The 27,675-nt window shown below is 57.0% G+C and overlaps 2 protein-coding genes across 5 annotated transcripts in view; one reads left to right on the top strand and one right to left on the bottom strand.

The window, feature by feature from the left end:
• LOC150063779 (SCO-spondin-like) overlaps positions 1 to 10,512 on the bottom strand; it is a 52,639-nt gene extending 42,127 nt beyond the window's left edge. The window contains exons 1-23 of the mRNA XM_090332262.1: positions 10,466 to 10,512; positions 10,083 to 10,265; positions 9,693 to 9,775; positions 9,386 to 9,565; positions 8,954 to 9,198; positions 8,770 to 8,869; positions 7,924 to 8,082; positions 7,759 to 7,838; positions 7,334 to 7,486; positions 6,892 to 7,063; positions 6,529 to 6,769; positions 6,123 to 6,267; positions 4,956 to 5,073; positions 4,196 to 4,371; positions 3,885 to 4,112; positions 3,612 to 3,777; positions 3,210 to 3,444; positions 2,560 to 2,752; positions 2,357 to 2,451; positions 1,882 to 2,138; positions 1,470 to 1,604; positions 249 to 445; positions 43 to 170 (exon numbers count right to left, since the gene is read on the bottom strand). Coding sequence (XP_090188388.1) covers positions 43 to 170; positions 249 to 445; positions 1,470 to 1,604; positions 1,882 to 2,138; positions 2,357 to 2,451; positions 2,560 to 2,752; positions 3,210 to 3,444; positions 3,612 to 3,777; positions 3,885 to 4,112; positions 4,196 to 4,371; positions 4,956 to 5,073; positions 6,123 to 6,267; positions 6,529 to 6,769; positions 6,892 to 7,063; positions 7,334 to 7,486; positions 7,759 to 7,838; positions 7,924 to 8,082; positions 8,770 to 8,869; positions 8,954 to 9,198; positions 9,386 to 9,565; positions 9,693 to 9,775; positions 10,083 to 10,265; positions 10,466 to 10,512 — 3,716 coding nt within the window. The remainder of the gene's footprint in view (positions 1 to 42; positions 171 to 248; positions 446 to 1,469; positions 1,605 to 1,881; positions 2,139 to 2,356; positions 2,452 to 2,559; positions 2,753 to 3,209; positions 3,445 to 3,611; positions 3,778 to 3,884; positions 4,113 to 4,195; positions 4,372 to 4,955; positions 5,074 to 6,122; positions 6,268 to 6,528; positions 6,770 to 6,891; positions 7,064 to 7,333; positions 7,487 to 7,758; positions 7,839 to 7,923; positions 8,083 to 8,769; positions 8,870 to 8,953; positions 9,199 to 9,385; positions 9,566 to 9,692; positions 9,776 to 10,082; positions 10,266 to 10,465) is intronic.
• Positions 10,513 to 10,664: 152 nt separating this feature from the next.
• On the top strand, positions 10,665 to 20,275 carry Znf467 (zinc finger protein 467). Of its 4 annotated transcripts, none has more exons than XM_090333501.1 (5): positions 10,665 to 10,716; positions 14,650 to 14,720; positions 15,064 to 15,177; positions 15,886 to 15,999; positions 17,948 to 20,275. In XM_090333501.1, the coding sequence occupies exons 2-5, from the start codon at positions 14,687 to 14,689 to the stop codon at positions 19,453 to 19,455; spliced, it is 1,770 nt and encodes a 589-aa protein (XP_090189627.1). In that variant the 5' UTR covers positions 10,665 to 10,716; positions 14,650 to 14,686; the 3' UTR covers positions 19,456 to 20,275. The 4 variants fall into 4 exon arrangements, with proteins under 4 accessions (XP_090189627.1, XP_090189625.1, XP_090189624.1 ...); XM_090333499.1 differs by lacking the exon at positions 10,665 to 10,716 and adding an exon at positions 12,739 to 12,803; XM_090333498.1 differs by lacking the exon at positions 10,665 to 10,716 and adding an exon at positions 13,281 to 13,346.
• Positions 20,276 to 27,675: the final 7,400 nt, after the last annotated feature.

Below are 27,675 nucleotides of genomic sequence, written 5' to 3'. Positions count from 1 at the left end.
TCGGTGCACCCACAGCCCCCACCCTCGGCAGGCCGTGCTCACCCACAGGCGTCGTACACACACCACTCGTAGTACTGCTGTGGGGGCACCGCCATGTGACAAGGGGCAAAGAGCGGGAGCAGCATCACGCCACAGCGGGCCCGGGCCCAGGGCGCCCGCTGCTCATTCACCTGCAGCAGGAGGCAGGAGATGGACACCCAGCCCTCGGCTCTGGCACCCCCACCTCCCGTCCTCCCACCCTTACTCACCGTGCAGGGGTGCGGTGGATCTCCTGGCTCAGGACAGAGGGGATTGAGGCGCCAGGAGTGGGCAGCCAGCTCTGCCGTGGGCTCTAGGACACCCTGGCGGCTCCTCAGGTCGTTGGTGGCATCGTCATCGAAGTCTCCGCACAGCCCGGCCACGCGGCCACGGAAGTGGGGCGACAGCTGTATCAGCACCCGGGTGCCTAAGGACATGATTAGAACATTTCCTCTGCTGGCCTCACCCCCACCATTGGGGTGCCGGCTCCACGGGGGGAGGGGTAACTGCAGGCTCACGCCTGTAATCCTAACTACTCAGGAGACTGAGATCTCACGATCAGGATTCAAAGCCAGCCCGGCAGGAAAGTCCATGAGACTCTAATCTCCAATTAACCAGCAAAAAGCTGGGAGTGGAGATGCGGCTCAAGTAGCAGAGGACTGGCCTCAAAGGCACAAAACACCTAAGGGACAGGACCCCGAATTCAAACTCCAGAACTGGCACTAAATAAATAAACTGCTTTTAGGGAGCTGAGAATCTTCTGTCAGGCCAGATTCAGGCTGGGAAGCAAGTATGAAAATGGCTTACAGACACACACTCACACACACACTCACTCACTCACACATACACACACATATACATACACCACACACACATACATACATGCACCTACAGATATACCACACACACACACATACATATAACACATATACATATATGCCACACATACAGATACACACACACACACACACACACACACACACACACACACACACACACAGCTGGCCAGAGTCCATACAGAGTTATTTTGATTTCTCTCAATTTCTCACTAACAGTAACATTTCCAAGATGCCAACTGCTTGTGTTTGGGTGGTAGGATGTTAGGAGATCTATTTTCATGTCTTCTTTCTAAAACTTGGTATTTTCTCAATGTTTCTTGGGTGAGGTGGTATTACTTTCATAATGAAGGCAAACAGAACCACAAAAATACACTTGGGAACTCCGGGTCACTTGCTCTGGCTGTGAGACAGGAAGGGTACCGGTGTGAGGAGAGCTGTGGTGGGGGCAGGAGCACTTCAGGTCTGGCGGCCACACTGGAAATCGGCTCGGGGTGGGGGGATGTCAGGCCAGCCCTGACCTCTGGGTTTGGGCCTTGGTGGGGCTTGGGGAGAGGGTCAGCCCTGCTGTGTGGATGCTGGGCCCGCTTCCAGTGTAGGAGAGCAGGCACTGACCTCCATCCCAGAGCAGGGTAAGGCCCAGGCGTGTTGTCAGCAGCAGGAAGAGGCCAGCCTGGTGCAAGCTCAGCCCTGGGCCTGTGTAGACTTTGGGGAGTCTTATGCTCACCCCATTCACCATCACTGCCCTGCCTATGGCAGAAGAGAGAAGTCAGACACAGCCCAGACCAAAGGGTCTTCTAGGCTTCTGGGGCAGTGCAGGCGGCCTCCCCTCCCGACTCCCCTACCGGGGTCACTCTGGGAAATCATCAGGCTTCTCGAAGCTTTGATTGCTTAGAGGCCTCCAGAATTATGCTTCCTACCAGCCCACTACACTGAGGACTGCCAAGCCCCATGGGGAACCTGGGCTCCAGTCACACTGTGGTGGCCCCGCCCACCGGCAATGTCATCCTGGCATCGCCACAGCCACCTCTGAGCAAGTGGACAGCAGTGTTCTCCAGACGGACAGCCAGAGACTTGGTACAGGTGAGGCCACTGGTCCCGCAGGGCAGGTTCTGGGCAGAGACGCTGAAACGGCCTCCGACCTCTCGAATCAGCAGGTACTCACAGGCCCCGGGGAAGGTGAAGGCCAACCCATCAAACGTCACATAGTGGGGGGCACCTGATGCCTGGCACCGCCCGCTGCACCGACGGCCAGTGCAATGCCACTGCCGACCCTGGCACACGCTGTGGGCAAGGGATGGGCTCGGTTATTGTGCAGAGGTAACTCTGCACAGACCCTTGGCACGAAGGATCCTGGAGCATCCCCAAGACCCAAGCCAATCTGGGGACCCCATCTCAACTTCTAGCACCTGGGTACCTAGTCGGGGGAGGGGGCAGGCATGGTGTCTGGAGAGCCAGGGGTCCCAAGGTCAGAAGGTAAGAGGTCACAGAGATCGGCATACCAAGTGTTGCAGTCCTCCTGGATGGTGGCATTAGGGGGATACCACTGCCCACTGTGACGGCAGGGGCACAGGTCAGGAGGCACGCAGCGCTCAACCTGGCCAAAGGATAGGGCCAGAGGATAGGTTTGAGGACCCCTGGGGGAGCAGAGCACTCCTATAGAAAAGGCCTCGTGGGGCCTCGTGGGGCCTCTTCCTGGACTTACCAGTAACACAGTGCCTGGGGGACAGACGCAGCCATCTGTGCTTCCGACGGGGCAGGTGTGGTTGGCACTGAGGCCGTCACAGGTAAGGAGGCAGGCACCAGGAGCGTAGATGAGATCCCCGGGGCAGAAGACTGTCTGCTGGGGGGAGCACTGGTGATCTGTGCAATTCCAGAGGCCTCTTTCCTGGCAGACGCTGCCACAGGGTGGGAGACAGGGAGTGAGAGGCCTGGAGTGCAGGCCTCTGGTTCACCCCTGAAGCAGCCATACTAGAAAGTCATATTCCAGGAGCCCAAGTATGCTGATCTGCTCCAGGGTAGAAACCCAGCCTTCATGCCAGGGACTTGAGCGGCTCACCTCCCAACCCCTCCCTCCACCAGTGCAGGAAGCTGGGCCACCTTGGATAGACCAGAACAACTTTTCCTGCCCAGCTCCCAAGTCTAGAACCTGCCTTTGCTTCTCAGCCACTAGCTGTCTAGACTACCCAAGCCTGCTCGGTTTCCTCATCTGCCAAGTGAGAGCAAGTCTTCCATTTCCCACTTCACTGCTTTATGATCCAGATAGTCAAACTCAATGGAGACGTAAACCCGACAGTGTTCCCGGGGCCCCAGCTATGCTCCCCTCCCTCCTCATGCCACCTCTGCTTTCCTCACCAGTGGTTGCAGTCCTTCATGGTTGCACTGCCAGGGGCATAGCGGCGGGTTCCAAGCTGGCAGGAGCACAAGCTGGGGGGCACACACTGGCCCTCGGGGTCCCACAGGAGCCCCGGGGGGCAATTACAGCCTGCCACACAGCCAGGCAGCTTCTCGCAATCCTTTTGCTCCCCGCAGTGGTGACCGCATGTGGGGCCACATTCCTGGTACTCCTGGCCCCCGGGACACACAACAGCTGTGTGCAAAGACACACACACACACACACACACACACACACACACACACACCTCTGTGAGAAGCCAGCAACCCACCTCCATGAGGGGTCCCGCCCACTCCTGCTCCTTCCAGAAGGAGCCTGGGGGAGGGAAGGAAAGGGGTCTCAGGGAGAGCTGAGGGACTCACGGCACAGAGTCTGGCTCCTCCAGCGCAGAGGGACGCCCTCTTGGGCACAGCGGTGGGCATAGGAAGACAGCACAGCACACAGGCAGTCCCTGCCAGGGTCACAGCCACACACGGCCGCCAAGCACCGCAGCCTGAATGGCTCCCTGTCTACCAGCCCGTGGCACTCCTGGGCAGAGAGGAAGTGGGTCAGCCCTTCCTCCGTGTACCCCCCATGCTCTGGGGTGACCGTGGCTGCCTGCCCTTGATCTCACAGATATGGGAGGACCCGGCTACCTGGAAGGCTGGGCCGTGAAGGATGGCACAGGCTGCCTCTGCAAACGCGAGGTGCTGGGAGTTTGTGTCGCAGGGAGACAGCAGGGTGCTGTCCACGGAGGGGCATCTTCCGCCACTGGACACCTGGAACTTGCTAGCAAAGGCAGGGATGCTGGTCTCCACGTCCCCGGCTGGTGTCAGGAAGTCATCTTGCTGGTTCCAGGTGAAGGTGCCACACAGCCCCAGCACCTAGGCCGTGCAGGACATGAGGGAAGAGTTCAATCCATTGCCACCACAGCCACACCCAGCCCCTGATCTGCTTCCTGACGCACCTGGTGGGCATGGCGGGGGTCTAGGGTGATGTAGACTGCAGGGCTGGCTACTCCCCAGAGGACCTGAGCTCCGGGCCAGTGCAGTAGCAGGAAGGCGGAGGAGGCACGGGAGGCATGGAGCTTCCCAGCACCAGACCAGGGCAAGTCTACATCCTGCCCATTCACCAGCACTGCGCCTGCAAGCGGAGTTTGGTGATGGAGTGGGGGCAATTGTCAGGGAGGGGGAGGCCACAAGGAGCTGGGACTTGGGTCTCGCGTTGGTTGTGGGGACAGATGGAGTGACCCCCCCCCAAGTGGTCACTATGGGGATGTCTCCAGTGACATCCCAAAAGACACCCTGCCAGCTTGTCGTCACCCATTCTTGCATGTGCTTTGTGTGGCCCCTCCATGGCCAGCGTATGGGAGGAAACAGACAAGACACCAGCTGCCATCTCAGGTGTGAGGTGCATGGAAGGGACAGGGGCTGAGAGGAGCTGGTCTGGCTGCTCTTGCTTTCAGACTGTCATAACTGCATGATGGGTATCCCCACCTCACCCCCAAAGGGCAGAAGATGGCTTGGAGAATGTCCTCAGAATGGTGTATCTGACCCAGGGTTTGGGCCATGGCATGTTGACTTGAGCTGCTGGAGTCTGGAGGGGGGAGATGTTGGCGGGCCCCGAAGCATGAAGGAGTATGAGGGGCAGGTGTAGAGTCTGCAGGGCATGGAAAGGGGGCAGTGGGCTTGGTTGGCACTCCAAGGAGAAAGAGCTGAGGCTACTACCTGAGTCCCGGAGCTGGATATGAGTGCTACCCAGGGAGACAGAAAGGGCCTGGAGGCAATTCCCAGAGTCACAGGCCCCATGCTCCAGCACGATCAGCAGCTGGCCTTGTGAAGAGCCCTAGGGGACAGAGGATGCAGGGATGGGGCACATCCTCGGGGCTCAGGAGGCCCCTGAAGCCCCTGCCCTGCCCCTCACCACACTGCAGCACCCTGACTGTGAAGTAAGGGTGTATATGGATGTCTCTGTGTATGGGGATGTGTGTGCACACGTGTGTGTATGTCTGTGCACCCTGACTGTGAAGTAAGGGTGTATGTGGATGTCTCTGTGTATGGGGATGTGTGTGCACACGTGTGTGTATGTCTGTGCACCCTGACTGTGAAGTAAGGGTGTATGTGGATGTCTCTGTGTATGGGGATGTGTGTGCACACGTGTGTGTATGTCTGTGCACCCTGACTGTGAAGTAAGGGTGTATGTGGATGTCTCTGTGTATGGGGATGTGTGTGCACACGTGTGTGTATGTCTGTGCACCCTGACTGTGAAGTAAGGGTGTATGTGGATGTCTCTGTGTATGGGGATGTGTGTGCACACGTGTGTGTATGTCTGTGCACCCTGACTGTGAAGTAAGGGTGTATGTGGATGTCTCTGTGTATGGGGATGTGTGTGCACACGTGTGTGTATGTCTGTGCACCCTGACTGTGAAGTAAGAGTGTATATGGATGTCTCTGGATGTGTGTGCACACGTATGTGTATGTCTGTGCACCCGTTCGTGCGTGCAAGTGTGTCTGTGCACGTAAGCCTGGGTGTGCCTGGGGGTGGGCTGTGGAATTTGGGAAGTGCTCCAACTTGGTGGGGAGGGCGATGTGGCAGGAGGGCCCTCCTTTCTTCCCCCGGGCTGCCTTGTGGAAGAGGCCCGAGACTGTGAGACGAGTTTAGCTCCAGGGCCCTGGGCTGAGGTGGGGATGGCAGGAAGTCACTCCTGCAGCCTCTGCAGGGTGGAAATGAAAGAGATGCCAGATGTGTGGCCACTCCCTGCCCAGTGCCGCGCCCGCCGGGCTTCCTTCCTGGGCCCTGTGTCCTTACTTACTCATCTTGCCTGGACTGTCCCCCAGGAGTATCTGGATCCTGACACCCCCCCCCACCTTTCCCAGAGCTCAGCCTCGGCCTACCTGCACCAGGCTGTAGTGACAGCCTGGGCCACCGCGGAAGGAGAAGCTCCGGCCATCAAAGGTGAAGTAGTGCCCATCCCCACCCACGGCACACTCGGCAGGGCACAGAGCCTGGCTGCAGTGCCAGTGCCCGTCCTGGCACACACTGTGGACACACGGGGGTGAGAGGGGGACAATGATCCTGCATACCCTAGTTCTCCTCCCCTGTACCCCTCAGTTCCCAGAAGGCGTTGGGGCCAGCTGGCCAAGGGCTGTTAATCTCACCAAGGGAGGCCACAGGCCACAGGTCAGTGTGAAGGAGGCCTGGGGTAGGATGTCAGGTTAGGGGATGCAGGGCTGGAGACAGCATAGGGAAGAGGTCAAGGGAAGCCATGGGGCCTTGACTCCAACCAGCCGGAGGACCCACCATGGGTTGCATAGCTGATGTACAATGTCACCAGGGTCAAAGCGCTGGCGCCGGTGGTAGCAAGGGCAGCGGGCAGCAGGCACGCAGAGGGCACCGTCCCAGAAGAGGCCAGGCGGGCACACACAGCCACTCACACATTCTTCCCCACAGGACCCCTCTTCGCCCAGCTCCACTGCAGAGCAGCTGGGTGGGCAGGCTGGGACGCAGTCAGAGTAGAGCTGGCCTCCTGGGCACAGGTGTTCTGTGGGCACAGGAATGGGCCGTGAGACGCTTGAGAAGCTGAGGCTCTGGGAACCAGCTGGGAGAGCCCTCATGTGGCAATGCCCTGGGGCAGTGCCATGGGCAGGGCAGGCGGCACAGTACCACAGAAGCCAGACGTTCTCCAGTCCATGTAGATACGCCGTCTGGCACAGGCTTGGGCATAGTTGGCAAAGGTGTCACAAACAGCCAACCCCCGTGTCTCTCGGTCACTGCCTGCTATGGCTCCGGCACAGTAAGCAAAGAGGCAGGCCTCGTGGTACTCATGCGGTGAAACCTGCCAAGAAGGAAGCCCTCCACCAGTGAATGCCTTTTGTCACCAGCAGCACCTCCCACCCTACTTCCTTCATACCCTGACTTAGAATCAAACAGAATGAGACCAGAGAATGCTTAGAATACACAGTGGTACCACTCTGTTCCCACAAAGATGCCACTTGGTGCCTAAACAGGGAGGCGATGGCTTGACTGATTCTTCAATGGACCTGGCAAGCCCAGCTCACCCGCTGGGCCCTCTCCCCTCTGGAGCTCGTCACAACCTCCCCTGTACCTGGGCATGGCACTGCCTGAATGGATCCTCCAGTAGTCGGTGGCACACATCCTGGGCTTCAGCCTGCAGCTGGCCCACTTCCATGCCTGCCTCTGCGCCCTCCGCAGGGCCCTCACATGCCTGGGCCACTTCCACTGCATCCAGACACTCGGGCTGGGGACACGTGGAGCCGAAACAGGAGGCAGTGATAAGGGACACTTGCTAGACATCAGAAAAATCACTGCTACCCTTCTAGTTGCTTCAAGACCCCACCACCTTGTCCACTAGCCCACATCCTGGGCTGTTAAGGCAAGCAACTGGCCAGTCTACAGGGGGACAGAGGAGCCAGAGCCACAGGCAGGAGCTACACAATTAGCTAATGTGCCAAAGCTGGTCAACAACCTGTGCGTGCGTGCGTGTGTGCGTGCCCAGAACAGAGGTCTTACCTCAGATCCAGGAAGCCTCCAGGAATTCCCAAAAGTAGCAGCTAGCATGGCCAAGCCCCCATCGGGTTCCCGAAAGTCATCTGAGGAAGGGTGAGGCAAGTGCTGGGCCTGGGGTCCTGTCTCCCCTTCCTCCCAATACCAGTCACCAGGCCACGTGCCACCTACCTTCAGGCTGGCCATTGTAGAGCCCACAGAGGCCCTGCGTCTGTCCTGAGAGTTCATAGTCCACAAAGATGGAGACAGAACTGCTCCTGTCCAGCCGCACGACGACCCCCAGCCCCCCAGACAGCACCAGCCAGTCTCCCTGCCACTGCAGACTGAGTCCTGGGGGGAGAAGCCACCACTGACCTCCCATAGCCACATTCCCGCCACATCACCACAGGGAAGGAAAAGGCAGGGAGGGAGTCCTCACAGCTCTATGTTCTCTTGTGAACACTCTGATGAGGACAAACCTTACAAAACCCACAGCATGCCCCCCCCACATACACACCACATAAATATATCATATATGTGTCATGTGTAAGCATAGAGTGCATGCGTGATGCATCACACCCACACAGACCACACATACATACATAAATAACACCACACATGCTACACATGCATGCAGTCATTTATACATAACACATAACATACATGTACATACGCAACACCATATATACACATACATGACACACAAAGCATATCTATTCTATGTGCATACCCAACATCTACACCTAACACATTCACAGCTCATTACACACACAAACCATATACACGTCCAATATGTATGCACTCATTCTGTCCCAAATATGATGACACTGCCAGGAGGCAGTTGGGAAGTGAGGCTCGGGAGGCCAGGCCAAGGAATGTTTCTGAGTCACACACGGAGGGGTGGGGATCGGAAGGCCAGGCCCACATCCTCCTGGGTCCTCAGTTCCAAAGCTCTGCTGACAGCAACCAAGGGGAGGCAGCTGCCCTTGGAACCCGAGAGGGAGGGTGGATTGTCCCAGAGGAGGACCCAGCCCTCACCATGGAGCAATCGAGGCTCTCCACGGGGTACTGGCTGCCTGTTCACAGACACATTTCCAGCCTGGACCAGCACCTCATCGGAACCCATTGTCACCTGGACCTGGAGAGATGGGCCAAGGATGGGGTCAGATGCTACTGTCTCTGTGTTCTGCCCTCCCTGAGGCTATCTCATGGCCCCCCTCACCAGCTGACAGGACCCAGGCTGGGGGCAGTGGCTCCCAGGCCTGAGGTGGACGGTCCAGGAGGAATCCACAGCGCCTGCCAGCAGGTAGGTGCAGTGGCCCAGGAAGTGGTAGTGACGCCCATCAAAAGTGCGATAGTGGAAGCCGGACCAGGTGGCACAGGTGGCAGAGGGATGCTGGTACTGGCTCCAGAGCTGGCCCGCAGCCCCTGCCGGGGGCTGTAGCAGAGCTACAGAGGAAGTGTTGCCTGGGAAAGAGATAACAGGTGTGAGAGGGCAGGGCTGGGGGAGAGGATGAGGCTCCTGGGAGAGAGGAAGGCACCAGGAAAGAGCACAGTCCCCGCGGGAGCTGGCAGGGCAGGCAGGGCCCTGCAGAAAGGCCAGAGCCTGAGGGTCAAGAGGGGCCTGTCTTGTGGCTGCGATCCACAGACCCACCTGGAAGGTGCCGGCTGGAACAGTTGAGGCAAGCCTGGGCACCCCTGTCCCACCAGCTGTGACCCCAGGAATGGGCACAACACTCTTCCAGGCTTCCTGCCGAAGCATTCACTGAGCCGGCCAGAGGCTGACATTGCCATGTGGCAAAGCAGTGGCTGTCATTCCTGGTTTCAGAAAGGGCTGTGGCGGGTGAGGAGAGAAGGGGTGTACCCGGCTGGTCAGCATAGGGGACAGCATGAAGCACTCATCTGCCCGCCTCCCCGCCACACAGATGGGCTCCCTAGATGGCCACCTCTGGAGTACCTACCGTCCGTGCAGTGGGCACCTCCCCAGCCCGGGCAGCACACCCTCACCGTTCGGGTCCATGTGGCAGGCCGGGTTTCAGGGGGCCTGCATCCACCCAGCAGAGCAAAACAAGGGGAAGACTAAATATTCAGTCCAGTCCCCGCCTGACCCTTCTCTCTTCCCGTGCAAGGTGAGGATGCTGCTGGACCAGGAAGCCTCGTGCCTTTCCTCACTCTGCCCACCATGATGCCCTCTCCTCCCCCTACCCCAACCCTCACTCTCCACCCTTCCCCGAGCCACCCAGGACCTACTTCTCTAGGGCCTGCTCAGGCCAGGCCCTCCCCCTCCCTCAGGATGTCCGGCTCGCACTCCTTTCCTGCTCAGCTCACAGCTCAGACTGGGTCTCACTCACTTGTAGATGGTGCAGAGCCCAGACACGGGGGGCCTGGTGAGCCCTGATCGGCTACTCCCGGGCAGGCCCAGCCTCCAGCCGAGGCGGCTGTAATAGTAGAGGCTGGTACAGGGCACCACGTCCTCCTGACGAGGCACTACTTCCTCTTCCACGTGGATGGTCTCTGTCCGTTCACACCACCGCCTGTCCAAGGACAGGAAGCCACAGCTGCTGCCACTGTCCCCTCTGTTACCAGGTAGCCCTGTCCTGTGACTCTAGTCCTTTAGAAGCTAACACCCAAGGGAGATCCCTGAAGCAAGGAGAACAGGAAGGACACCGAGGGCAGGGCATCCCTGGCTTCACAGAAGGGTCTTCGCCAAGAGCGATCTGGGTAGGTTACTTACCCATCAGCCAGTGCCCACAACATGCCAAAGAGGGCAGGGAGGAGCATGATGCCCACTCCCAAGTCACCTTGGGCTTGGGCAGTGCTCTGGACACCTCCACCCACCCACCCGCTGCCTACTGTGGCCGCAGGCCCCTCTACTGGACAGGCTTTATTCCACTCTCTGCCCCCTGGTACCAGCTGCCCATAACCGGATTGGACCAGCCTGCACTTTCCCCTCTGAGGTCCATTCTTCCTGGAAACAGACCCCTGGTGAGTGTCAACCGGGGCCACAACCAGACACTTCGACCCAACCACAATCTGACAGTGATCTTGGGGCAAGCCATTCTTCCTTTCTGAGCCTCTTCTTTACGGGTAAAAACTTCAGGGACTTCCCACAGAATGTGCTTGGGGCTTAGGGACTCCATGAGCTCTTGAAAATTACATGTACACAGTTCTGTTACTTCAGTTCTTGGATGGGGTGTGGTCCAGCTGAAAAGTTCACTGAGACTATGGGGGTCTTCTAGCCCCTAAAAGGCTTATCCACATTCTCTCTATTGTGTTCCTGCCTTCTTCGGTTCCATTGCAGGCCGGTGCCTCTGTACCCTTTTCTTTTTGGTGTCTGACTTCTGAGCGTGATTGTGTGTATCTGTATGGGGTCACATGACCTCCTGCAAAGTTCTCCAGGGGTCCTAGGGTGCCCAAGGACTGCAAGAACCAGGAGAGAGTGGCTGGGTGGGAAGAGGGAGCAGGACTGGGAGCCTGCTGCCCCCAGCTCCAGGGCAGAGCTGAACCGGATGCAATAATCGCAGTGTCCGGTTGAGAGGGGGCAGCTCCAGACTCCACAGGGACATCCTGGTGACATCCTGGTCACCAGCAGAGCTCCAGGGACACCATCAGTGGAATGTCTGTACCCCTCATCTCCTAAGCTTGATGTCCCACTGGGCATCCTGCCTGGTTATTCCCACCTGAGACAAGCCAGGACCCAACTGGGCAATTCCTTCTCCTGAGCCTACCACTGGGTGTGGACCAAAAGGGTTCAGTGGAAGCCCCACCGGGGGCTCACCAATGACTAGAGTTGGCCCCCAGAGTAAGCAGCCTGGGGGAAACCTGGATCTAGCATGGGTACAGTGCCCTTCTAGCCCCTCTCTCATACCCACACATGTACACATCCGACAGACTGTCCTGGGCTAGCCTCACGCCAAGGTCTACAAGACAGCAGCCCCACATGCCCTGCTCCCGGGTCACCTGAAGCCTCGGGAACCACCAGGACACCGCGGGGCTCCCCACACCCTGCCATTCGTGGTGAGGGTCGCCGTCGTGTGTGCAGGGCGCTGGTCTAGGGCAAGGCTCTAGCCCCGGGTCACCGCGCTGACTCCGCAGGAGTCGCCATCCCCGGGATGGGGTCTGGTCTTGGCCTATTCACAGAGCCATGCCCAGCTCCTGGAGCCTCCCTGCCAGCTCTGGTTCCAGCGCGGCTGGGAAGACAGGCTCGACCCGGGAAGAGACCTACGCGCTGCCCCCCCTCCTCCCCGAAGGGACAGAGGGAAGGAGCCAGAGCCCAGGGGGGTGACACCCGACAGCCCCGCCCCGGGGAGCTGCGGGGAGCGCGCGGTGCGGGGCTGGGCCGGCCCGGGGGGTCTGGATGCCCGCCTGGGGCGCAGCTCCCCGCGGGGGACCCCCGCCCGCCCGCCGGCTCCCGGCGCGGACTCTCCCAGTCTCCTCCCCACCTCCACTCGGAGGGGCCCCGCGCCCTTCCGTCCCGCCCCCACCCCTCCCGCGCCTCCGGGGGTGGGAGGGAGCCCTCGACGACTCGGGCCCGGGTGGATCCGGATGGGATCGGGGCGGGGGGGGGGGAGCGGAGCCCGCCGAGCTTCCTGACCCCCGCCCGTCCTCCCGAGCGCCGCGCCCGGGTGGCACCGGCTCCCCGCCCCGAGCACGCCCCCTCCCCTCCCTCCCCGGCGTCCCCTCCCTCCCCTCCCTCCCTCCCTTCCCGCGTTCCAGCTCCCTCTTCCCACCTCCTCCTCCTCCTCCTCCTCCTCCTCCTCCTCCTCCGGGCGTCCGGCCGGCCAGCCGCCACCTGCGCGCCACCCCCTCCCCAGCCCGCCGCCCTCCCTCCCTCCCCCTCCCCCTCCCCTCCCCCTCCCCGCGAAGTTTGGGAGCTGTCAGTCTGTCGGGCTTTCGGGCATCCCGCACCCGAGCTGCAGGCTGCAGGCGCCATTGTGCGCGGACGGAGCCGCCCGGGGGCCGAGGCCGGGGCGCCCGGGGCCCCGCCGCGGCGGCGGGCGGCCAGGTCGGGGCGGGGAGGCCGAGCGCGCCCGCCCCGCCGCCGCCCCCTCCCGGCGCTCCCAGCCGTGCAGGTGACAGCGGGCCGCAGGGCCGTGGGGCGGGGGTCAGGGGAGGGCGGGTCCGACGGGAGGGGAGCGGGCGCCGGGGCGGGGGCGGCCCGGGCAGGTGAGCGCCGCGGGGCGGCCGGTGGGCCGGGGCCGACGGGGGAGGCCGGGGCGGGCCGGGGACTCTTCGCGGGCGCGCACCGGGACGCGGGCGGAAGAAAAGGGGTCGGGGCGAGGCGGCGGGGAGGGGCCGAGAGCCTCGAAGGCCCGGGCGCGGGGTGCGGAGGGGGAGGGGGAGGGAGGAGCGGGGGAGGGAGGAGCGGGGGGAGGGGGCCGCGGAGGGGAGGGAGAGCGGCTGCGGGAGGGAGGGGGAGGGAACCGAGGTGCCGGGAGGAAAGGAGAAGGAAGAGAAACCGGAGTGGGGGAGGAGAGCGGGAGGGGAGGGGCGAGCCAGCCGGGTGAGCGAGACCGGTGGGGGGGGGAGGGCGGGGGAGGGGAGAGGAAGGAAAAGAGGAGGGGAAAGGAAGCAGGGGAGGGTGCAGAAGGGCCAGGGGACCGCGGCTGCACGGGGTGAGCGGGGAGCTGGGGGGGAGGGGAGGGGACGGGGAGGGAGGGGGAGGGCCGCCCGGAGCTGGGGGTCAGTGGAGGCAGTGGCTGGGGGGACGGACGGGGGAGGGGGAGGGGGAGGGCCGCCCAGAGCTGAGGGGCTTTGGAGGCAGTGGGGGGAGGCGGGGGAAGGGAGCGGGGAGGGAGGGAGGAGAAGGCAGGGGGAGGGCCGCCCAGAGCTGGGGGCAGTGGAGGCAGTGGCTGGGGGGGGGAGGGGGAGGGGGAGGGCCGCCCAGAGCTGGGGGTCCGTGGAGGCAGTGGCTGGGGGGAGGGGGAGGGCCGCCCAGAGCTGGGGGCAGTGGAGGCAGTGGCTGGGGGGGAGGGGGAGGGCCGCCCAGAGCTGGGGGTCCGTGGAGGCAGTGGCTGGGGGGGAGGGGGAGGGCCGCCCAGAGCTGGGGGTCCGTGGAGGCAGTGGCTGGGGGGCGGGGGAGGGGGAGGGCCGCCCAGAGCTGGGGGTCCGTGGAGGCTGTGGCAGGGGGGCGGGGGAGGGTAGGGAAGGAGCCGGAGGGGCGGGGCGGGGGCGGAGCCTCCGCGGGCTGCTGGAGTTGGTGGGGAGAGAGGGCGGAAACCAGAGGGAGCAGTGAGGGGAGGGAACGGGAGGGGGGGAGGCGAGGGAAAGGCTGCTGGGGACGGGGAGGGGACTCCCAGGAGGAGGAATGGAGCAGGGGAGGGGGCCTGGCAGGCAGGGCGGGCGTGTGTGTGTGTGTGTGTGTGTGTGTGTGTGTACACACACGCGTGTACCAGCCCTGGGACGCACCATGGGGGGGGTGGTTTTGCCATAGGTTTAGGGACATGAAGCCCCTAGCCATTTACTGCCTTAAATGAAGACCCACCTCTGAAGGCCTCTCCCAAGGAGCCTGGTGACAGCTCTGCACAGGGACTGGCTCACAGCTGTCGCTGCCCACCCTGGTCTCCCACCCTCTCCTCAGCAGAGCCTGGGTTTCCCAGGGTATGCTGAGGGGTTGGAGCTGCCTCTGAGTCCTGCCAGAGGAGCAGTGCAGCCAGTTTCCAGAACTGGCAGAAATGGTTTCCAGACTTTCTTGAACCCCTCACCTTGGTCTTGCCCCAGTGGGTAGGGAAGGAGCTGGAGGGGCAGGACTGGGGGTGGAGCCTCAGTAGGCTGCTCCAATTGGTGGGGAGAGAGGGGTCCTTATCCATCCCCCTCACCTGTACCGTAGCCTCACCTGGTAGGGAAAGACTGGGTAGAACGGAGACTCCGCCAGAAAGTGCCAGGAAGAATCTGGACACCGCTGTCTTTTCTCCTTAGGGTCGCCTGATCCCCAAGGGAGCTACATCTGGCTGTCATGAGAGAGACCCTGGAGGCTCTGAGCTCCCTGGGTAAGTGGGAGAACAGAAGGAATCTGGGAGGAGGTGGGCTCTGAGCACACATTCCCGGAAGGCTGCAGTCTAGAGCTGCTGGGGGTGTGGAGGGCACTGGGCTGTTTGAATGCTTCTCACAAAGACGTTGTGCTAGGATATGAATGCGTGGGGAGTCACTGAACACTGGGGTTTCAATGTATTTCATCTCTTTGGTCCTCAGTCCTTCTGGACTTGACAGAGAGGCTACGACTGACATCTGTTCAGGTTGCTGGGGAGCCTGGTCTGCCCCTTGTCTGTGCTAACACCTCTGATCTCCAGTGCTGTCCTGGAAGCTTTAGGCCTGTCCTTCTGCCCATAACAGGATTCTCCGTGGGACAGTCTGAGATGACGCCACAAAGCGAGCCCCGGGATGGGTCCCGTGATGCCCAGGGGAAGGCATCCTCCGGGGAAGACAGTCTGCTGGGCGCATGCTCAGGTAAGACATGGACTCCCTGTGGAGGGAGGCTCAGGGAAGAGACCGCCTTCTGCTCCTTCTTTCCACCAAGTGTTTATTGACCCCCTACTGTGTGTTACCTGCTCGTCTAGACATCTGGAACACTTTAGTGAGTCAGCCATGAATGAAAACACAGTTATAAACTAGCTCAGAAGATGAGTGCTATGAGGGAGGTGATAAAGTACATGGAGAGGGACCTGGATAGCTGACCGGGGAGAGGGGGGGACACGTTGTAGGGTGCAGGTGGGTGGTAAAGAGTAGAACCTAGGTTGGGAGAAGTAGGGGCATGGCTCAGAGACTGAGGGAGACTCGCTCCTCAGGCAGGGCAGTTGGGAGCCAGTGCCTAAGGCAGGAACCAGACTAGACTTTTGCCATCCTAATTCTCCACTATCATTTGCCTTGGAACTGAGCTTCTAAAAGCCTCAAAGGCTCTGCTCAGAGGCCGTTTCGTGCTCTGCCACCTCAAACACATGTTCAGAAACTCCTCATCTCTGTGGTTCCTGAAACCTGTATACCTTAGCGGCTGCTCTGCCTGAAGGAGTCTGAGGTTGTTCCTCAGGTTTGATGTAGGGTGGAGTCTGGCGACAGGGCTGGGATTGGGGCTTCAGCTGCTCCTGCTTTCTGGCACCAGTGGGCCCGTCTTCCATGGGTGATGCTTCCTGGATACCTGAGGCATCTCTTCCCTACCAGGCCACAAGGCCCCTGGCCAGGAGGAAGGTGCGCAGATGGAACAAGCTGAGGCCCCATGCAGAGGAGGCCAGGCCTGCATCCCACAGAAGACTGAGCCTGCGGGCTCCTGCTCTGGTGAGTCATGACAGAGGGTGCAGGGACCTACTGTGCTCCAGGGCTGGAAAGAGTGGCTGCAGGCCTTTCCAGTCAGGTGAGTGCAGGCCCCAGTCCCTTTCATCAGTCTTGCACCAGCATCTGCGGGCAGTTCTGTGTATGTGGATGGTGGGAGAAGAGAGGTTGGTCACCTCAACCCCTTTCTAGAAGTTCTAAGCTTCGCCTTTTCCTTCTCCCTCCCCCACCCATGTCACATACATGCGGTCAGTCACCTGAATCATAATTACTACAAAGATGAAGTGTGCTGCTTAGCCTTTTAACTTCATGCTTCCTCTCCTAAACGTCCACTGACCTGGGGGACACCAGTGTGCCCAGTAGGTTTCCATGAGCGCATCTCTCCATCACCCTGGGCTCCTAGCCATCATTCCCTTCCACTGCCACCTCTTATCTGGCTGGCATCACTTACCTAAAGGGTTTTATTTAGTGCCTACTGTGCATAGGCTGTGTTGAGTGTGGTGAAGAGATGGACACAGACCCAGGCTGTGTCCTTGCTCCATGTTTACCAGCTGAGTGGCTTCCTTCTGTCCAGGAGCTTTGGCTGTGAACACTTCTCTAGAGGTGTTATGGCAGTGTGTGCACACTCACACTGGTTGACCCTCCATAAATGGTGGTGGTGGTCCTCATTTTTATTTAAAAACATTTTATTATTAGGCACAACGTCAGAACGTGTCTGTCTCCCAGAAGCTAAAAATCAAAAGAGGATGATACTAATGCAAACGAAGACAGATAATTAAAAGGACAATATAAAAATCACGTATAAGTATAGAAGCATTAATAGTGAATGTTACAGGAGTTTATGACGAGAGATCCTTATTGCTGTATCTGTCAAAACTGTTGCTTCCTAATGCATTCTGAGAGAGGCGTGGACGGGTACAGGTGAGGATGGACTTGAAAGAGGACAGGTGAGGTGAGGAGACTGAAGAAGAACATCTCACCTTTGGAAGACGGTTGGACAGTTGGGGTGAGCTGCAGGTGCAGCTGGAAGCCATTGGTAATCCTGGAGTAAGTGGTACAGCGAAAATAGAGGTGATAACAGATTAAGACGAATAGTGGTTTGGAGCCAGTGGACTGAGAGAAGAAACTGGGAATAGATCAGCCACTTGTGTGTAATAAAATCAAGACTCCGAATGTGACAGGCTTTCCATGGTTAGACAGGAACCTGGGTATCTGGTTCAATGGCTCCCCAACAAGACTCAGTTTGGAAGCTTTAAATAAAGAGATGGCCAGGTGCTGTGGCTTCTGTAATCCTAGCTACTTGCAGCTTCTTCTCTCTCACTGATTTCCCTGAGTGCCTCTGGGACAAGGTGGGGTTAGCATCTGTATTTGAAACCACTGGAGTCCAGGTGCCCTGGTACTCCGAGGCCACAGGGGAAGTAGAGAGCAGATGTCACAGAGGTTCTAAGGTTCCCGGATGCTAATACTGTTCCGCTCTGGCCAGAGAGGGCTGCTCCAGCCCTAAGGCCCGAGGCCTCCCTTTGCACACAGAAGGAAGGTCAGGTGTTTGAGGTCTGACTTGCTGAGCTGCTGCCAGTTTGCAGGCACTGGGAATTGACTGGGGTTCCCTGCTCCTCCATTGGATATTAGGAGACCGGTTCAGAAAGGAGCCTGCCTCTCCTAGGCAGCCTTGGCAGGGAAGAGAAGACAGAAGGAACCTGAGGGCCAGGCTTGATACTGGGGAGCAGGAGGAAGGGGCGGCTGCAGAGAAGAGCTCCTGGGAGGGGCAGTGCCCTCCTCCCCTTGTGGACTAGAGAGCGGGAATGGAAAGGAGTTTCAGGTGTAGTTATTCCAGAAACTTGGTCAGCTCTGCAGAGGGCAGCAGCCAGCGCCGCAGGGCCCCCCAGGAGTGGGGTCCAGTCGCCAGGGGGACAGTGGCCGCGCGTGGGCTTCATTCTTGTGTTTGACGCTTCAGGGGACGAGTGGATGATTCGGAAGGTGAAGGTGGAAGAGGAGGAGGATCCGGAGGCGGAAGCGGAGGTCGAATGGCCGCAGCATCTCTCCTTACTTCCCGGCCCCTTTCCGGCCCCGGATCTGGGACACCTGGCGGCCGCGTATAAGCTGGAACCGGGGACCGCGGGGCCGCTGGGTGGGCTGGCGCTGTCCGGGTGGACCCCGATCGCCGTGGCGGAGAAGCCGTACGGCTGCGGGGAGTGCGAGCGGCGCTTCCGGGACCAGCTGACGCTGCGGCTGCACCAGCGGCTGCATCGGGGCGAGGGCCCGTGCGCCTGCCCGGACTGCGGCCGCAGCTTCTCGCAGCGCGCGCACATGCTGCTGCACCAGCGCAGCCACCGCGGCGAGCGGCCCTTCCCGTGCTCCGAGTGCGACAAGCGCTTCAGCAAGAAGGCCCACCTGACCCGCCACCTGCGCACGCACACCGGCGAGCGGCCCTACCCGTGCGCCGAGTGCGGCAAGCGCTTCAGCCAGAAGATCCACCTGGGCTCCCATCAGAAGACCCACACCGGCGAGCGGCCCTTCCCCTGCGCCGAGTGCGAGAAGCGCTTCCGCAAGAAGACGCACCTGATCCGCCACCAGCGCATCCACACCGGCGAGCGGCCCTACCAGTGCGCCCAGTGCGCGCGCAGCTTCACGCACAAGCAGCACCTGGTGCGCCACCAGCGCGTGCACGAGGCCGCCAGCCGGGCCCTGCCCTCCCCGGAGGCGCCCGCCTCGCCCCCGGCCGCCACCTCGCCCCCGGGCCCCAGGCCTTTCGCCTGCTCCCACTGCGGCCTGAGCTTCGGCTGGAAGAAGAACCTGGCCACGCACCAGCGTCTGCACCGCGGCGACGGGTCTCCGTTTGGATGCGACGAGTGTGCCGCCGTGGACCCCGCCGCGGCCGGCCCCGCCGCCGAGCCCTCGGCCTGTGGCCCCGGATCGAGCCCGCAGGAGCCCCCGGGCGCCTCCGGCGAGCGATCCTTCTTCTGCCCCGAATGCGGCCGCGGCTTCGCCCACGGCCAGCACCTGTCGCGGCACCGGCGCGTGCACACCGGGGAGCGGCCCTTCGCCTGCGCGCAGTGCGGCCGCCGCTTCGGCTCCAGACCCAATCTGGTGGCCCACGCCAGGGCCCACAGCGGTGCCAGGCCTTTTGCCTGCGCCCAGTGCGGCCGCCGCTTCAGCCGAAAGTCCCACCTGGGCCGCCACCAGGCCGTGCACACGGGCAGCCGCCCCCACGCCTGCGCCGTCTGCGCCCGCAGCTTCAGCTCCAAAACCAACCTGGTCCGCCACCAGGCCATCCACACCGGCTCCCGCCCCTTCTCCTGCCCACAGTGCACCAAGAGCTTCAGTCGCAAGACCCACCTCGTGCGGCACCAGCGCATCCACAGCCAGGCTGCCGTCCAGGCGGCCTCCGAAGCGGACCTCTCTGCCCCCGCCTGGCCCAACCCCACCGAGGTGGCGCCGCCGCCGCCCCCACTCTTCTTCTGAGCTCAGTTCTCACCAGGATCCTTTGCACACAGATTCCAGAGATCGCCCTGGAGACCTCCGGGCCCTTGGTACAAAGCACTTAGGCTGCTGCCAGAAAGGCCCGGGTGCTGTGATTTGTCCCCTCAGCGTCTGGAAAGGTGTGCCCAGTGCTGCGCCAACAGCAGAGAGAGTCCTTACATCCGTCAGGATGTAGGGTCCAAAGTTGTGGGGATGTTAACTGAGCCGCGATTCGGTCAGCCTAACTGTTCAACCCCCTGCCCCATCAACAGCCACCGCCAGGGCCCACTCCCTTCCTTCCCTGAGCAGGTCGAACATCACTTGCTGATAACCAAACCCCTATCCTTCCAGCTTTCCTCTTAGATGTTTGGCAAGGAAGAGACACTGGTGAACACTCTCCTTGGGCCAGGTGTTGAAGGGAAGGGAGGAAGGCAGAGCTGGGTCAGAACCTTTGGTCTCCCCCATGAGGTAATGTGCACCAGCCCTGGGCTTCTGCCTGTGCGCAGTTCCCTCGGGGTGCATGGAACAACAGCCTCACCCACTGTCTGGAGGGAGGAAGGAAGTGGAACGGTCAACTCAGAGCGTTGCTTCCATGTCACAATTTCTACCAGGTGCTTTTCTGATGAGGGATGCTGGGTCCGGAGGCGCTGCGGGTCACCTGTGGGGCTCAGGCAGCGGTGAGGGGAGAAGCAGGGTATGTGTGGGTACATACTGGGCCTTGAGGGGGAATTCTTGGTTTTGTCTCCTCCCCTGGGACTTGGAACACAACATCTGTCTCTCTCCACCCCAGTTTTCTCATTAAAATGAAAGTTGATGTTAACAACTTTCCCATTCGACATCTCTAGCACCCAAAACAACTGTTTGTCAGTTGCCTACTGTGTGCCAAGCTCTGTGCTAGGCACAAGAAAGAATAGGAAGAAAGAGGAGTGAGGACCCCTTCTTCCCAGCCTATGCTCAGCACAAAACGTAGCCTCACAGAGTACGTCCAAGAAGGGCTTCTAAATGTGAAGTACTGACATCTGAAAGTCTCAGAGCAGCCAAGGGATACCGGCAGGCTGAGGCCTGAAGGAAGAAGGAGCGGACCCAAGGGGGACAGGGTTGCAGGTCAGAAAAGAGAGTGCATGCACAGTCCTAAGGCCAGTGCACTGAGGAGGAGCCAGAGATGGGGCCTGACAGCTGGAAGGACCATTAGTGCACGTGCAAGAAAATACAGATGGCATCCAGGGATGGCAGGGTTTAGGCAGGGCAGGAACGTGGCAACATTTTAATTGCCACATTGAGAAAGACATCTGGCCTTGGGGTGTAAGAATGGCTGTCAGCACCTCCTCAATCATCCACGTGCCAAGTCATAGTTACCTTCAGACACCGCCAGGTCAGAAGAGATGGAGAAGTGACCACGTAGGACTTGAGAAGCCGGGGGAGGGGGGGGAAATGGAGTCAGCCTGGTTTCTGACTAGATGATAGTGACTGCTGAGCTAGGATGGTGCAAAAGGAACAGACTGCCTGAGAGCAGGAGAGGGTTGGGCTGGAGGCAGGAGGTCTGCTGACTAGTGGCTGATTTTGGAGCGGGGGTGAGTAGGGTATACCTTCTGGAGGAAGTGAGGGTGGGACAGGATCCTTAAGAGCCCTTGGGTGCACTAACATTAGGGCATGGAATTGAGTTCAGAAGCCTGGGAAGAACGCTGGGAGAATGGAAGATGCCAGAGAATGGAAGAAAGACCCCAATACCGGGAGTGGGCGGTGGCTGGGTGACTTCACACGTCACAGTCGAATCCCAAAAGGAAGGTCCAGAGCAGGCAGGAGAAAGGGAGACCTGCTGAGAGGTAAGAATAGTGTTAGATTGGAGGCCTCTTTCACTATAAGGCAAATGAGCTTTGCCTTCGTTTATGGGCTAAGCATGAGTAGATGACCCCTGATTTGCTGTGACCATAAAACCTTCCTCATAATATTTTAAATATGGAAGCTTCACATACCAGTCTGGATTTCAGCTTTTTTGGGGAAAGCCAGGATGATAATTAGAGCTAGGCGAAAGCTGGCCATTTTAGACCAAGGCATCGGAATCCTTAACCACTCATTCCCTGTGGTCCTAAAACCAGCTTGACTTCTCTCTGTCTGTCTATCTAGCCTTAGGCACCCAGCTTGTGAGTTTGGCTGGAAAATCATTTCCTGGAAATTTTCAACTCAAACACATGAACACAATGTTTATGTCAGTTATACCAATATTTTCCCTTCTTTAAACATTCTGGAATTCTTGTGTAAGAACAGCTTTTAGATCACACAGCATATTTGCTAAGACCTACCGTGCACCAGCCAGTTCCAGGTTTTCATATTCTCTAGAAGACTCTCTTAAGGAGGACACATCTTTGTTCTTTGCTCTTGTTTGCAGATTGTCAGAAGTTATTTAGTATCAAGACTAGTGATAATTAAAACAGAAGATGTATGCTCGAAAATGCACATGAAAATCTGGGATTTTCAAAGGCTGTTCAGAGAAGTTTTGTTCTCAAAGTCAGTGGTGGGCTCACTGAAATTAATATGTACCCACAGGCTGCCCCAGTTATGAATACCTTGGCAAAGCATCTATTTTTTTTACTTCAGAACCACATAACTATGCAAAACTGCTCTGAGAAGTAATATGCAATTTTTTCTTTATATAGGAATGTTTTAGTAGTTAACTAAAATGTATTTACTTTTATCCAGTCTTGTTCCAAAGAAAGACTTGCTATAGCTAACAAGTATAGGACAACTAGTGTGTGTCTAGAATATGATACAGGGATACTAACACAACCACCTGTCCATACGGAACAGACAGGTGGCTTCATCCAGCCTAGGCTCAAGCCTAAACCATAGCATTCTGAGAATGGTCTGAAATTATCCCTGTCATGCCCCTGCTTGCCTAGTCCCTGTCCCTGTCACAAAGAAGAAGCAGTGTCTCATGGCCCATTCTATGCATTCCTTTTTTTTTTTTTTTTGCCAGTCCTGGGCTTGAGCTCAGGGCCTGAGCACTGTCCTTGGACTTTCTCAAGGCTAGAGCTCTACCACTTGAGCCTCAGCACCACTTCCGGCTTTTTGCTATGTATGTGGTACCGAGGAATTGAACCCAGGTCTTCGTGAATGCAAGGCAAGCACTCTACCACTAGGCCAAACTCTCAGCCCCATTACTTCTTCACAGCACAGACAGTGCATGGCTTAAATAACAATCTCTCCTGTCACCACGCTAGGGACAGAACTCAGAATCATTAGCCTGGTTCACACCTGTTGGGGGGCTCCTTTTCCTGATTTAGAGCCCAAACTAACAATGGCTACTTAGTTATTTTTTTTGCAAAAAAAAAAAAAAAACAAAAACCACTTCCAAATAAGGTAATTCGGCAGGTAAAGATGGGGTTAAGATTTGAGCCCATCTTTTTTTGGGAGTGAAGACACCACATCAGAGTTGGAGAAGTGAAATGAAGGCTCTTGATGCTGAGGGGGGAGCTGGGGTTGTGCCAGCTCAGGTCAGTTACCAGCAGAAGCAGACCTGGAACAGAGAGCTTCCGCCCCAGGAGCTCTTGCATTTACACTGGGATATGCTGAAAAATGGAATTTGGAGATGGCATCATATCATTCCAAACTCTGCCAAAAGCTGCAACATATTGCTTTGAGTAGCTTTTGAATGTACATTTTCTTCAGGAAGCATAAAATAGAGTTGACGTGACATTACTACCTTTTGGGAGATTACAGGAGCCATGAGCTCTGTGATTTTTATGACAAGCATGAACATTTTGTTTAGTGTTTTAGAAAACAGAGAGCGAGCGAGCGAGGGAGCGCAAATGCACTCATGTTCCAGGATCTCTGTGAAGAGTTCTAAGAGAAGATGGAAGATATGTAGGGGTGATGTCATCCCCGAGGGTTTGAGGAGAGATGAGAATGTGGTGGCACTTAGAGCGATTGCTGGGACAAGCTCTTTACCCTGTGTAGACAGAAAGGGCCAGGGGGAATGGGCTGGGGTGATCTGCTCAGAGAATGTGAGACCTCTAGTAGGGGAGGGTTTTCCTGCCCCAGACTTTGGGAAACTCTTCTGAAACTGTGAGGACTTCAAGGGCCAAAGTCTCCCTGTGTTTGGGAGAACAAACCATTCTGTTCATTGATTGATCCTTGACGGGTCTGTATGTCACAGCGAATCAGATCTGGGAAGAAGATGGCGACCACAATTCTTTCCTGTGCTTTCCTGTCAGTGACCTGGAGAGAGGCCTCCCAAGGCCTGGCGCTGTGGCGGGGGCAGCCTGGCAGAGGAGGGAAGGGGTCCCCAAGGACGGAAGCAGCTGGAGCTCCCACCAGGTTGACTGAAGGCTTAGGAAGCAGATTTAACCGACTCGCAACAAAGGATGGAGCCTTCGGGCATGGGATCAGATCCGCCTGGGGGCTGGCAACCTTCTTGGTCAGTGTCCGGCCTTTGATTTATGTAATGGGCTTACGTAATGTCATTATGTAACATTATTAGGGCCTTGCAAATTGGATTCTGCGTCAGACTGCACAGAAGCCAGCCCAGGGATCCCCTCCAGCCCCACACGATTCCCAGGGGCTCACAGCCCCTTTCTCTGTGGGGATTTCTTCTTTTAAGATTTCACTGGAACAATCTCAGGAGTCCTCTGAGTCTCTGTGCTTGTAGCCCCAGGGTCTTCAGAGGGGCTGGATCCACTAGCCACAGTGGGTTTTGTCCTTGTGATGTTTCCTCTCCGGAGAGTAGACCTCACTTGCTAATTTTTCTAACCCACCTATTCTTCATCCTCATTCCTGTATATTCTCCCTCTCTCCCTCCCTCCCTCCCTTCCTCCCTCCCTCCCTCTCTCTCTCTCTCTCTCCCTCTCTCTCTCTCTCTGTCACTTATTCAGGACCTTGAAATTTTCTAGATCAATGGTTCATAATCTTTTATGGGTCACCAAGCACTTTAAATTTTTATTAACAGGTATTATTAATGGCTTTCACACATGCATGCAATGTGTACTGATTTACACACACACACACACACACACACACACACACACACACACACACACACACACACACACACACACACACACACACACACCCTTCCCAGCTTCATTAACTACTATTGGATGCCCAGGTTGGCTTTTATTGGTTTCCATATATAAAAAAGCATGCAATATTTGTCTACTAGCGTCTGTGAACATATTGTTCTACAGTTGAGTTCATGATAGAATTCCCTTCTTTATATGGCTGGATAATAGTCATTGAATGTATACATCATATTTTGTTTCTTCATTGATACACACCTAGGCTAATGGGAATGGTGTCATGATACATACAGATGCTCCTCTCACATTCATGTGTATTAAAACAATAGCTTGCATCATGTGATTTCAGATAATATATACACTTCCCCTCAGTCAATCCACAGATCCTGACAGCTCCCAGGGCAGCTGTAAAACCTCTGCTCCCAACTCGCATTGGCATTTATGTCTAGGCTGGCTTGGAACAGCAGACCTCCTGGTCTCAGCCCCTGGGGCAGCATGAGCTCCATAGCACGAGCCTATCCTCTTTCATATTTCCTATAATGATGTATTGATCAGTATGGAGACGTACAGAAAGTATTCAAGCTGGCATATGCAGTTGTATTATCGTCGGGTAACCATTGTGTAGTGACTCAGAACAGCACACCTATCTAGAAGTTTCTGTGAATCAGGCCCAGTCATGGATTAGCACAGCCTCCTTCCAGGGCCTCGGAGGCCGCCCATCACGGAGTCAGCTGAGCTGACTTCATAGTTTGTGCAGACAGCCTTGCTGGGACAGACCCTTCTATGATAGAACACGCGGGTGTCACATTCCCTTCATCAGATCTCACCAATCCACAGCCCGTTCACAGTGCTGCTCTCTCAGCAGAGCTTCCCCAGGGAGGGAGAGCCCGGGAGGGGGCTCCATGGGGCACCTCAGAGTCCGTCCCCCAGGTTAGGGGTTGATCTTTGCTGAGATAAATGCCAGAGTCCTGAACACATGCTCTCTCTCACCCTCCTTTCCTTCGTCTCATTGTTTCTGTCTCTGTCCTTCTGTAGGGTTAGAGAGGACAAGTCCTTATAACGAGGCTAAGATTGGGAAAGTAGATGCTCTTTACAAGCTAGAAATTGTACAGAAGCGTTAGTAGCAGTTTTTATTTCTGTCTTAAACACTAATGGGCATCACCTTGCATGTTGCTGGCCAGAACAGAGGACAAGCCTGGTTCATGACTCTTCTAGAACATTCTGTCCCACTTACTGGGACTGCTAGATGAAGAAGAGTCAAGCAAAGGTGGAAAGCCCCAACTTAGGCTCCACGGTGCTGACAGAATGAGGCAGGACTGAAGATGAGCTAGAGGGTTTATACCAACAACATGCATGGGTTTTGGGAACACTACTTCTGTGAGATGTTGATGACTCCACAGTCTAGGTGGGGATCTGGTCTCATTGCTTCCAGCTGGCTTTGACAAGACTACCAGAGCTCTAGTAAGTCCACCTCTGCTCATAGGAAGCAGTGATAGAATGTGGAGTCCAACTCTCCAAGGAGGTCATATTTTAATTGTGTAAAATGTAATCAAGTTTGGAAAGCTTCAGTTAGGTCACTGTCAGCTCCCAGAGGCCTCAACCCCAGGAGAGCAAGCTGGCTTCCCGGGAGGCCAGGCCAGTGCAGAGGAGACCAGCCTCTATGGAAAAAACAAAACAAAACAACAAAACCATGGGCACAAAGGTATTCACTGCCAGCCAAATGTTAAACAGGTGAAAAGGCATAGATCAAGTATAATGCCTCAACTGCATGCAACATTGCCAGGAACTGGAATTATAATGTGAAAAGTGGCCATGGCAAGGGAAGGAGGCCAAAGTAACTTCAGGGGCCAGCAGACTGTGGACCTAGATGGAATGGAACTGGGATTCTAACCTGTGTGTGACACTTCTTACATTTGTGCTTTGGGACAAGCCACTGAACTGCTTGAATGGTCTGGGTTTGAGCCTATAAAATGAGGACAACAAATTAGCCCTCATAATATTGCTGAGGCTTTGATGTGTATTATGCTCCAGTGCCTGTACTAGGGCTTGAACTCAGGCCCTAGGTTTGGTCCCTTACCTTTTTTTGCTCAAAGCTGGAAGTCACTCCATCACTTGAGTCCTAGTTCCACTTCTGGCTTTTTTGGTGGTTAATTCGAGGTAAGGGTCTCATGACACTTTCTTGTCCAGGCTGACTTCTAACCGTGATCCTCAGATCTCAGATTCTTGAGTAGCTAGAACTACAGGTGTCAACCACCAGTGGCTTTGATGTTTTTTTAAGTCTTTTTCCCCATTCTTGGGATGCTTTTAAATATGTTTTTTAAATACACAAATGCTTTTTAAAAAATTCAGTACTATGGGCCAGGAGTTTGGCCTAGTGGTAGAGTGCTTGCCTAGCATGCACAAAGACCTGGGTTCAATTCCTCAGTACCACATATCTAGAAAAAAACAGAAGTAGTGCTGTGGCTCAAGTAGTAGAGTGCTAGCCTTGAGAAAGTCCAAGGACAGTGCTCAGGCCCTGCATTCAAGCCCCAGGACTGGCAAAAAAATTATCAGTACTATCAGTACCATTTGTTAGCACTTCTGACTGCAGCCTGGAGCTGGTAACAGAGTTGGGATTTGACAAATAACACGGGGTAGTTGCAGGTGGTTATTTCTGCCAAGGGAAGTCAAGGAAGAGTGTGTGGGCTCTGGAAAGCATAAGGTATTAGTAGTTCCAGCTGGCAAAGGGCAAGTTCTGCATGAGGTGGTTTGACAAAGTAGAAGCCAGCTGGTGGAAGGCTTTGAGTACCAGTGTGAAGCACTGACTTGATTCTTCAGCCAATGTGTGTGTGTGTGTGTGTGTGTGTGTGTGTGTGTGTGTGACATGCTGCCCTGCTTTCATTGCTCTCCTCACCCCAGCAAGGTAGCAGTAAGATCAAGCTTTGCTTGGGGAAGAAACACCTGGCAGTGGGAACTGCATGTGTGATGGGGGGGCTGGATAGGGAACTCGGGTTTGGCTGATGATAAGGAACCATGTAATAGTTTGCTGACATGGACAGAACAACTGGTGACACACAGCAGGTCTTGTTGACCTGCAGCCTTTGAAGCCCACAGGAAATAGCACCAGTCTGACAGCCCAAGACCACCTCACCCCCACTGCTTGACTCGTGGAAGAGGTGGTGACACATAGCCCAGTCTTTGAGAGTTAGTGACACATAACCCAGTTTTTCTG

This window comes from Megascapheus bottae, chromosome 5 (genome assembly GCF_031878675.1).
Source record: "Megascapheus bottae isolate mThoBot1 chromosome 5, mThoBot2.hap1, whole genome shotgun sequence".
Taxonomy (NCBI): Eukaryota; Metazoa; Chordata; class Mammalia; order Rodentia; family Geomyidae; genus Megascapheus; species Megascapheus bottae.
Note: the sequence above shows the minus strand (reverse complement) of the source record. Positions and strands in the feature narration are given on the sequence as shown.

Excerpts from the sequence above, each read along its gene's own strand:
- Znf467 (XM_090333501.1), top strand. The coding sequence starts at position 14,687 with ATGAGAGAGACCCTGGAGGCTCTGAGCTCCCTGG. Across the intron at positions 15,178-15,885 it reads TCTGCTGGGCGCATGCTCAG|GCCACAAGGCCCCTGGCCAG; the intron begins GTAAGACATGGA and ends CTTCCCTACCAG. Across the intron at positions 16,000-17,947 it reads GCCTGCGGGCTCCTGCTCTG|GGGACGAGTGGATGATTCGG; the intron begins GTGAGTCATGAC and ends TTGACGCTTCAG.